This window comes from Pholis gunnellus (genome assembly GCF_910591455.1).
Source record: "Pholis gunnellus genome assembly, chromosome: 24".
Taxonomy (NCBI): domain Eukaryota; kingdom Metazoa; phylum Chordata; class Actinopteri; order Perciformes; family Pholidae; genus Pholis; species Pholis gunnellus.
The window spans coordinates 7,731,651-7,742,516 of NC_136551.1; the positions used below are offsets into that span (position 1 = coordinate 7,731,651).

The following is a 10,866-nucleotide window of genomic DNA, read 5'->3' on the forward strand; positions in this document are numbered from 1 at the left end:
TTAAAAAGGATCCAGTGGCCGTTTCCTGTGTCGGTTTGTGAGGTAAATCGTAAAAGCATCAACGCCTCAGTGTATATGTATGAAGCAGATGATGAAAGAGTGTGTGTGTGTGTCATTGTCAGATAAGTGTTATCACACACACACATTCTGGGCCTTTTCTTCAGCAGCTGAACGTGATGAAATGCCCTCATGTGAACATCAATTTCACACGGAGGCATTTCATTTCCCCTAGCTTGAAGCAGTGAAGGTGGGGGGGCGGGGGGGGGGGGGGGGGGGTGTATTAGATATCGCAGCACTTCACAGGAAGTCCGTCATGGATGTTGGGAGTTCCCTCGGGATGCGAGGATGGAGCGTCTTCCTTTGAAGCGCCGGACGTTTTCCGCCGGGCGTCTCTCCGTGAGCAGGTTCTCCGTCAGCTGTCAGCCAGTGGCGCTGCCCCCCCCCCCCCCCCCCCCCCCCCCCTCCCTCGGGACGGTCTCATTGCCTAAAGAGACTCGGGACATTTCACAAGGAAGGAGGCAAATTGATTACGTTTTACTGCACACTTACTAATGCCCCAGGGCTTCAATTGGAACATTAAATACGACCTTTCTTTAATTGTCAGTAATATTTCAGTAAAGCAGGATGACTTTAGGGCTGGATGTTGGCCATCAATCATTTTTTTTGCAGTTTGTAAATTACGCTGACACGGTGCTGTATTCCCAAAACAGACCGGGGCCTTTATTTCTCAAACGCATATTACGGCTGACATGACAGTAATCTCCCATCTTCTCAAGCTGAAGAGGTGTTTTCCCAAACGCACCGCGTTAACTGACGACACCTGGAATGAGGGACTCCTCCTCACTTTACTCGGCTCAGAGCATCGAACCAAAAAACGACATTGTTTCATTGAGCTTTGTATTGTTATTTGTTAGATTTACAAGTCTTGTATTAATGCTTTTACCACAAACACATTTGTTGTAAATTGAAATACGTTTCAATTTAATAACCTGAAATGAAACTCACACGATTGATGTGGCCGTTTCTGTCAGTATTGTCCTCATGTCTAATATATTCATCACTCCTGGTGGAAATGACCCGACCTCCTTTTGTCTTTTTATTAATAGTGCATACTGCATGTTGTGCGGTGTAATTTAAAAAGAGATATCAACATCTGAAATAGCTTCCACGTGTGAAAAAAAAGAGGAACACAGACACACCCACACACAGATGTACCCAGTAGGGTTTCCCCACTGGTATTATGTAAGCCCACCTGCTGCTTCTTGTAATGAGGCTCAATTAAGGCTTCCCTTAAATTACAGTTTCCACCCGGGGTGAAAGATTCCCCAGCTTGTGCTTTTTTTTATACGTTTGGTTTCAGCTCGTCTTGTTGGAAAATTCCCCCTCAGTAATGAAACACTGACGGGTGTCTGGAAATAGGCCATTTATTAGTGTAATTATTCCGCTGCCGACTTCGCCGTGCAGCACTGCAAAAACCGCACACGCCTGCAACACGTTATTACTCTGATAAGCTTGCTGGATCCAGCGCAGAGCAGAGAACGACAGCTCAAGTGTGATCTGCGGTCTGAAATATCCTGGAGTAAAGCACCGTATTCATAGTTTTACCACCAGCATAATTCATGCAGGATGAAGTGATTCCACAGTGGTCCACAGAGGGTTGTGCGGTCTGGTCTGTGTGCCAGTCTCACACATTCATGTGTTGTGCTTCTTCTACCCGCGTCTTAACTCATTTTGGGAAGCGTGACTGCGGCCTGTAGCTACAGCAGACGTTGCTGCTGAGCCATGGGGCTGCTGGGAGATCCAGCACTTCCTGAGCACTCAGCGAGAAAATTACCCTGAAGCAAAAAGCCTATAATATAATAACTACCTACTGATTCTTTTTCACACTGTATTAGCTATATATATATATATATGGAGGGCTTACCAGCCTGTACGCTGTCCTGTGTAACAGGCGAGTAAATTGAAGCTTCGGGAAAGTTCAAGTTCATGCCTTCTCTCCATCTATTTAGTATTTTCCTTATTCCACTTCCTCAGGCTGACCGAGGGAGTTCCTCTCATTCAGGTCTATCAGATTTCAACACAATCGCTCATTAGGTTGCTGTTAGGACTTTAGTGGATCCATCCAGATCTTCAGCTAGACCTTCTTTCTTTAAATAAACTCAGTGTTTAGTAGAGGTGGAAATCCCAAATCAACCTTAAACCTGCATTCTCTCTACTGACCAGCAGGGGGCGACTCCTCTGGTTGTATAGAAGTCTATGAGAAAATGACTCTACTTCTCTCTTGATTTATTACCTCAGTAAACATTGTAAACATGAGTTTATGGTCTCAATCTCAAGCCCAAGCAATCATTGTGAGGAATTTATTCAGTCAGCAAAGTAGTGTTTTTTGTAAATACCCTTTGTGAACACCTTATTTTAAAAACTGGACGTAGTCACACATGGATCCTTATAACTTCACTCACCAAGTCCACTTCTTGCTGTTAGCTCCATAGACGTAAGGAGCATTTGACCTGCAGATCATTGACAAACAGCCATTTGCTGCTTACGTTCATCTAATTTGAATTAGCTAATGGTAAATGGCCTTGTACTTGTATAGAGCTTTTTCTTCCAACCACTCAAAGTGCTTTAACACTACATGTCCTTCACCCATTCACACCCATTCATACACCGAGTCACAGTCGCTCAGTGGTATTTGTTGTGCAGTGTAATCTTACCAAACAGCTAATCTCACCACCACCGATATATCTTATTCACTCTTTATGGACAAAAGGAAAATAAAACATTTCAAGCTTCTATTGAGCTTTTGTATTTGGATTATTTGGATTAAAATATATGGTTTCACAGCGGAGGAGCGTGGGTTCGATTCCCTGGCTGGACGGGGTTCAGTTTGCGTGTTCTCCCTGTGTCAGCGTGGGTTCTCTCTGGGTTCTCCGGCTTCCTCCCACAGTCCAAAGACATGCAGTTTAGGTTGACTGATTACTCTGAAACAAATTGCCCGTAGGTGTGGATGTGAGTGTGAATGGTTGTCTGTCTCTATGTGTCAGCCCTGTCATAGTCCGGCGACCTGTCCAGGGTGAACCCTGCCTTGGCCCAATGTCAGCTGGCTCCATGTGGATGAGCACCAATTTCCTCAAAATACCTCAAACAAATCTAAAGTCATCAACCTCGGGCCAAACTCCCTCACCAACCACACCAACAGCTTCTCCCTCCCCATTGAAGGCTCCACTGTCCCCCTTTCTTCCGACATCCCCAACCTCAGAGTCATTTTTGACTCAATCCTTCCATTGGAATTGTCAAAACAGCCTTTTTTTCCATCTCAAAAACATTGCCCGCCACCTTCCATCCCTCTCCTTTTCTGCTGCTGAAACCCTCATCCACTCATTCATCACCTCAAGACTCAACTACTGCAGTAGACTTCTATTTGGTGCTCCCTCCGAACTCCTCAAAAAGCTTCAATACTCCTTCTACCTTTCCAAACTCCTTCAGTAGCACACTCCAACACGTACCCTCAGATCAGTCACTCCCACAACAAGGACCGAGCACCCGACCTGGGGTGACGGGGCCGTTTTCTTCCCACTCCCATCCCGAACTCAGATTCACTCCCCTACTTTAGAAAAAAGCACCCAAAACACACCAAGTCTGCTTTTAAACTCTAATCATTTTACTTGCGTAATTATCTATTTCTTTGATGTGTGTTTCTTAAATATTTCACTCCATTTCAAGTTTTTTTTGATGTATTAAAATGCACTGTGTGTATCCTTGAGGCCCAACAAATATGTTGAATACGTTCCCTCATAAAACATTTGCAGAGCTGATGTTTGAATACTTCCATGAAGCAGCAGCTTTGTCCACGTGTTTGCACGTGTGCAGTAGACACACGGAGAAGAGATTGAGAGCAATCTTGTTGGAAAGAACGCCACTTACACTGAAAAGGCTTTTAGATGTGCCGTTTGGAAATTGTGAAAGGGATGAAAAGCCCCTTTTGAAAATATCAGACAACCAAACAATCACCTCCACTTTCAGCAGTGTTTCCCCACGTCTCCAAGGTTACCTTTTCTGCTCGGTCTTTTGTGGAAATGACTACTTTTGCGTCATGACTGCCTCCTCATCGTGACCACCAGCATCTCTTCTGTCTTCTGAAGATCCAACCTGCTAATAACAGGTCAAATAGACACCAAATGAACCTTTTTTTGTATTTTGAAAAAGCCTTTTTGGGTCATTTTGAGATTAAAATACAACAACGACAAAGCATCTTGTTTTCAGAAGTCTTCCTGCATTTTCATTCTTTATTTTTTGTTCCCGTTTCATTTCAAAGTAATGTATTTAACGGAGTAGATACCAAACAGCAGCGCAAAGGAAAAACACAGTCAAGGGGAGAATGTGATGGGAAAGTTTAGACAAGAAGTTCTATAGTGGTTGAGAAGATGATGACAACAGTTTGAAGTGATTAAGAATGTGTACAATAATGTCGATCAAGATAATATACATACAGACGGCAACCAATGAAATATCCCTCAACCCTCCCTTTACAAGAGCGTCAAAAGTACAATATTTCCCTCTGAGATGAAGTATGAAGTAGCAGAAAATGTAAATGCTAATGTAGAGGACCTCAAATTTGTACCCAAGTCCACTTGAGAACATGTACCAGCAGGTAACTGAGCGTACGCTAGCTAGCTAAGCTAATAACACATATCAGGAAGTTGGCTTTAAAACAGTCCGAATGACTCGGTCGAGACTAGAATCTGCGTTTTTTGGAGTTTGCAGGTGTGCATTGTTAACCGCTGGAATGCTCCTCTGTTGTAGCCCCGCCCACGCCCTCTTCCGCCGGCTGGCACTGACAGAGCTGCGCGAGCGTGGAGCAGCAGGGCTGCAGCCAGGGCTTCCAAATCAGGTTCCACGCCGACATCTGGCTCTCCGCAGGCGTCACCGACCTCCGGTGCGCATCCGCTGCCTCCGCCATCGCGGCCAGGACGGCGTGAAAGGCCGGCTCGGTGTCGGGAGTCAGCGGCGTGGTCTCCGATGGGTCCCTGGTGAGGTCGAAGAGCAGCGGAGGATCGTGGTAGGTCACGTAGCCCGATGAGCAGAAGCAGGCGTGTGTGTGGAAGCAGGCCGTCTCATTCTCCGGGTAGAAGTCTGGTGTGAAGTAAAAGGCTTTCCACACTGAGCTACCTGAAGAAATAGAAAAAAATGTATTTAATAAACTGCTGGTATAGTTCTTTACAGCGGCGTGCACATGAAGCTCACACACTGTGGGTTGCTCTACGTGCATCTTACTGTTTCGGGGATGCCATCGGACTGCGTTCAAGTAGACGTTGCAATAATGAAACAGGAACTCGTGGGTTGACCTCTCAACTCTCCCCCGGAGCAGATCCATGAGGTCATGACCATCTATTTCTCTAAGACCAGGAGACAGGAGGTCAATCGTATGTGTGACTCGATGAAACCGATCCCCTTAAATACCCCCCTCTACATCCTCCTGGATCTCACTCAGGCTCCCCCTGCCTCTCTCTTTTTGTAAATGTGACCTAGATTGACTGACATGAGTGAAGTGTTGCCGTCTCGCCACTGTGCAGCCTTACCGGTCCTCTGGGACTGACGCTCCGCTCAGCCGCACCACCGTAGGAAACAGGTCCATGTTGCTGGTGGGCTCGTCTACCTGCCTGCCACTGGGGATGCTGCCCGGCCAACGCAGAATTCCCGGGACCCGGATCCCTCCCTCCCAGTTTGTGGACTTCCCGGCTGCTCAGAGGAAACACAAGAACACAAAGTCATGAAAGCAGTCGTGATCCGCGAGCGAACCTTCAAACTGCCTTTGGTATTACTTTATTTTAGAAGATGTGGAAGCTTAGTCAGACTCAAGATGACTTTTAAGATTTGCTACTAAAATGCTAAAACGAATGGTTCAAAGTTTGCCGTTAGCGTCCTGACTGAAATAATAATGAAATCATCATGCTGTACCTTTATATATTCCGTTGAATCCTCTGTTGACCTCCCCCGTGGAGGAGATTTCCTCCACGTGAGCTCCCTGGTCTGAAGTCAGGTAAACCAGAGTGGTTTCTCTCAGCTCCAGTCTGTCCAGAGTCTGCATGATCTGACCTGAGAACAGACACGATAAAATACCAATAAACTGTATTTGTATGGCATCTTTCATACAAGACATAAAGCACAGAGGGCTTTACAATAAACAGGGATAGAATGTTGTAGCTAATGTGAAATAAGATCAGATATGAGATAAATCACACAAGATCAAACATTGAAATGAGATGTATGAATAAGAAGGAATAGAATACATAGAATGCATAACATAAGATGGAAAATAGAACCCACTGAAAAATATGATATTGCTCTCTCAAGCTGTGCCTGTGGTGTATGAATGGGGATGATTGATTAGAGTCCTGATGGGCAGGTAGCACCTTGCATGGAAACCCTGTCATCAGTGAGTGAATGGGCGAATGATGACACGTAGAGTTAAAGTGGTTTGAGCGGTCGGAAGACTCGAAAAACGCTATTCAAGTACACGTCCATCGAGCATTAATAAGAATATTAAAATCAGTACAAACGCACACCGCGGTCTTCTTCCAAATCTATCAACCACTGATAACAATAAAAGCCTTTGTGCTGACTAAGTACTCCTCAAGCTGAAATAATTCGGGTGATTACACATTGAATAAAAAGGAGCCCCCCCCCCCCCCTCCCCCATTCAGTCCTTGAGACTGAACAGCAATTAGAGGAGAGAGAAACCAGCTGGTGTCTGACTTGAAGAGAGCTTATATTTCATACACACAACAAAGTAAAGAATTCCACACACACACACGTGTGTGATTGATGAGTCTGTGCTGAACGTCGTAGTCTCCACTCTGCTATTGTTCTGCTGTGTCGTAGCCAGTCACACGCCAACGATGATCTCACAGGAGGAAAAACAGGAAACTCTCGAGGCATCACTATGATCTCCAAAAAAGCGAGGGTCAAGTGGCTGACGGAGGCATCTAATACAGACCAGCAGAGTATTTTACTATTTCATTTCATGAGTCTTCATGCATGTGTTAGAATGGTTACTGGGGTTAGGGTTAAACGTTTGGGAAAACACTGCACGAGAGCAAATGGTGGAGGGGGGCGTCTATAGCTCAGAGTTGCCCTTTAGCCCCAGCAAATTCATGCTTTCTGGGTAATATTTGATAAAAAAACTGCAGTGACCAGGAAATCAATGAGTCTTGCTATTATGCGTGTGCTATGTCTTCAGTGGGAACCAATGGGCTGGAAGCCGACAGTCACAATCAGAAGGTACTGAGAGATGGAAGAAGACATTGTAGGTTAATGCTCTTTTCAAGGGATTTGTTGACAATCACAAAACATGTCGAACTTCGAAACAGCTGACTCGCTCATTAAATGAAGCCGCCTCTGCTGACCCACCTACACTCCAGTCCACTTCATGGACCGCGTCCCCGTAGATGCCGTGGCGGCTGGTTCCTCTGAATGCTGCTGAGGCAAACATGGCTGTGTGCACTTGGATGAAAGAGAAAAACAGCAGGAAAGGCCCCGCCGAGTTCCTGCAGTCACGATTACTTTCGTTATCAATACATCTGCCGATTATACTGTAGCATCGCATTATGAAACATGCAAAGATTGCAGTTTTGATCATCAAGCCATGAACCAGACTGAAACGTACCTCTCCATGAAGTCCACTGCCTCGTGAGTCATCCTCTGCGTCAGGTTTTCGGACGTGAACGGCTGCTCAACGATTCTGTGGTCCCTCATGAGAACACAGTTGAGGTACGGCATCATCATGACGAATCCTGCCGTCAGACCCGTGACCAGGGTCGCCAGACACAGCAGGCTCACAACCAGCCCTCTGCGGATGCTGAGGACGCCCGTGTAGTGGAGTGAGGCTGCACTGACCAGGACAATGGCCACTGTCCTGTACGGTAAGTGTCGATGGATCTGGAACACGGTGCCGTGTCCAGGCTGGCAGTCTCGCAGGTTGGTCACGGGGATACCGAAGAAATAGTTAAAGCCATGGATGCTGGGGTGGTGGCAGTGATCGTCACTGCTCTCACAGTTAAGTCCGAGGTGCCATTTCCCTGCAAACAAGAACATAACCCCCCCCCCGCCAGCGTGATAACTGAATGCTAGTGTCATAACAGTGGGTCAAAACCATCGACTGTTTATAAGAAAAGGACGGAGTCATCGTGTCGTCACCCATTGGTTTGTGCATCATAGTCGTCGCCATCTTGGCTTTTTGCAACCAGTTAACGGAAGTTACCATTCGGCTCTGGGGCCGTTACTGAAGTCAAACATCAACACTGACTTCTGGTTTCGCATGGGGACGATCCGCTATAATTAAACTCTTTACTACATTACAATATTGATATCACAACATAAAAAATACAATTATAATATATGTTTCTGCTCCTAAAAGAATATTTTAGTGCTCCGAATGGCATTCTTAAGATTCCACGGTGCCTGAAGAGAAACAGCCAATCAGAGCCGAGGAGTCAAACATGTTAACAAGCAGTTAGAACCCTTTGGCACATAACAGAGGTCCACATGTAAGGACTTGTGAAATCAAGGAGAATTGTGATTTACCGATGAGAGCCGTCTCATAGCCCTGTCGCTTTGCAATACTAGCAAAGGTCACCTCTTGGCTGGGAAGGCCTCCAGAGGCGGCGTTGAATAAAAAGACACCAGGTCTGTGAGGACCAGCTACACCTGTTGGAGGGGAAGCATCATTTAAACCACAGAACAGTCTCGAGCCGTCACTTCATCACACACCACGTGAACGTGTCGGTGTCTTTGAACTGGCCTGATCGTATCGGGTATCGCCCTGTGAGAAACGCCGCCCTGCTGGGAGTGCAGAGGCTCGCTGCGGCGATGTGGTGGGTCAGCTTCACCCCCTCCTGCGCCAGCTGGTCAATATTGGGGGTCCTGCAAAATCACAATTCATCAACAGTCACATGGAAGGTTCAAAATCCAGACAGACTTATATTTTATTAATGCTGCTTGGACTTTAAAATAACTATTTTGGTACAATAAAAGCATTTAGATTCTATTATCTATCCAGGGAAGTACTACTAGGGGCCAGGATTGCCTGTGTAATGCTCAGAAGTAGCAGCCGGCAGGATTACAGGTTGCTCTCATTAGAATAACAACCACAGAGCAACGTGTTTCACCTCAGGGTTGCATTGCCGTAGCAGCCCAGGTCTCCAATCCCCAGGTCGTCCACCATGATCAGGACAAAGTTGGGCTTGCTGCCTGAGTGAAGAGACGCACAGCTGAGCTCTAGGAGCAGCAGCAGAGAGGACGGCCGCCATGTGGACTTCATGCTGTCAGAGACACTAGACGAGACATCCCAAAACCCCTGTTAACAGTTGAACGTGCGGATTATGTTTTACAGATGTGTTCACAATTACATAACTGTTCATTTCCCCCCCAAAAAACGTGACATATACTTATGACATAAGTACTCCTGCAGCGGGAACTGTGTGTGTTTAACGTATCCTCACACAAATGTTTCTTACAATGAAAAGTTACTCCTCATTTTACGAAAGTCCAGTAACACGTGTCAATCTCCGCTCGTTACCTGTACTGGGTCTTTTCAAAATAAACTTCCGTCTTTCCGGGACGAGAAAACGAAACTACTTTTGTTAGGTTTAGGAATATATACTATATAATATAATATAATACTAAACACAGAGGCTGACAGTCCGCTGGTGAACCGTCTCTAACGTCACTCATTATTATGGAACAGTGGGTCAGGTGTTACACACTTACCTTCTCTCCGTGTATACGTCAGGTTGTGGGCTCATACAGGGTACTTCTAGAAGAGAGGAACGAGGAAACGACCATTAAGACACTTGAGAAGTACTCCCAGACTTATTTCCCTCTCTTTCCTCATTTCCTCACGTTTTGGAGAGACGCAAGGAAACCATGCGAGGAAAGAGGAAACGAGGAAATGTGTTTTTAGAGAAACGAGACGACCTTTTCCTCTGAAGCGTCTCGTGACGTGACGTCGGTTTCTGACGACGGTGGATCAGCTGGTGATCAGCTGTAGAGACTTCAGACTGAGTTTGTGTCTGCACACTTGTGCCCCATACAATACTAAGACTGTTATTATCACTGTACTACTAATGAAGACAGTTATCATCACTGTACTAATACTAATGAAGACAGTTGTCATCACTGTACTAATACTAATGAAGACACAGTTATGATCAGTGTCAGAGCAGCAGTGTTTTCTCTCTTTAACAAACACCTGCACATGAATAACAAGCTGCATTACACTGTGTCCTGCTGAGGCACAGGAACCACCTCTACTGGCGGAATGCCTTCACATTATTTATTCTGAAGTCATTATTTAATCACCTAAAATATGAATATGGTGTCTTTTTAACTCTGTAAATTGTTTATTAGGCTGAATGTTTCAGGGGAAAGTCAAATAATGTGACAGATCATGAAAAGACAAAATATTTTTGAATAAATGTAGAAGGTTGTTTGTCTGTTCTTTTGTTGTTAGACCTACAATGGATATGTATTTTAATATATATATTTAATCCAGATGGTGAATCAGAAAATGAATACAATTTGGAAGTGACACATTTGAGTTCAATCTTTGATTTGTCGTCGCTCTGGGATGAAACTTCAGTGATGAACTGATATCCAGGAAGGGTGTTAAAAGACTTCCAAGAAGGCTGCTCTGTGTCCTCGCTCACGGCTCCTCAGAGATCCTTCCTCCTTCCTCGCTCCTCAGAGCAGAAATAAAGGCCCAGTCCCAGTGTCCCCCCCGCTAAGGCCTTAAACCCTGAACCTTCAGGGACTTATGTCACCTGTAAATGGTTGAGTGTGAACATAATAACAAATAGCTTCAGTGAC

The 10,866-nt window shown here is 45.4% G+C and overlaps 1 protein-coding gene across 4 annotated transcripts; it reads right to left on the reverse strand.

Annotated features, from left to right (window-relative positions):
* Positions 1-4,253: 4,253 nt before the first annotated feature.
* Positions 4,254-9,976, reverse strand: sts (steroid sulfatase (microsomal), isozyme S). Of its 4 annotated transcripts, XM_079185889.1 has the most exons (11): positions 9,901-9,976; positions 9,769-9,814; positions 9,168-9,332; positions 8,801-8,922; positions 8,584-8,706; positions 7,667-8,078; positions 7,411-7,547; positions 5,959-6,096; positions 5,580-5,739; positions 5,275-5,396; positions 4,254-5,169 (listed from the first exon to the last, which is right to left on the reverse strand). In XM_079185889.1, the coding sequence occupies exons 2-11, from the start codon at positions 9,801-9,803 to the stop codon at positions 4,775-4,777; spliced, it is 1,809 nt and encodes a 602-aa protein (XP_079042015.1). In that variant the 5' UTR covers positions 9,804-9,814; positions 9,901-9,976; the 3' UTR covers positions 4,254-4,774. The 4 variants fall into 4 exon arrangements, with proteins under 4 accessions (XP_079042015.1, XP_079042017.1, XP_079042016.1 ...); XM_079185891.1 differs by having other exon boundaries at positions 9,168-9,355; positions 9,769-9,976; XM_079185890.1 differs by lacking the exons at positions 9,769-9,814; positions 9,901-9,976 and adding an exon at positions 9,516-9,552.
* Positions 9,977-10,866: the final 890 nt, after the last annotated feature.

Bases quoted from the DNA above. Each gene is read 5' to 3' on its own strand.
- sts (XM_079185889.1), bottom strand. From the start codon at position 9,803: ATGAGCCCACAACCTGACGTATACACGGAGAGAAG. The intron at 8,923-9,167 runs GTGAAACACGTT...GTGATTTTGCAG, and splicing joins TACGGCAATGCAACCCTGAG to GACCCCCAATATTGACCAGC. The intron at 8,079-8,583 runs GTAAATCACAAT...TCTTGTTTGCAG, and splicing joins CTATGAGACGGCTCTCATCG to GGAAATGGCACCTCGGACTT.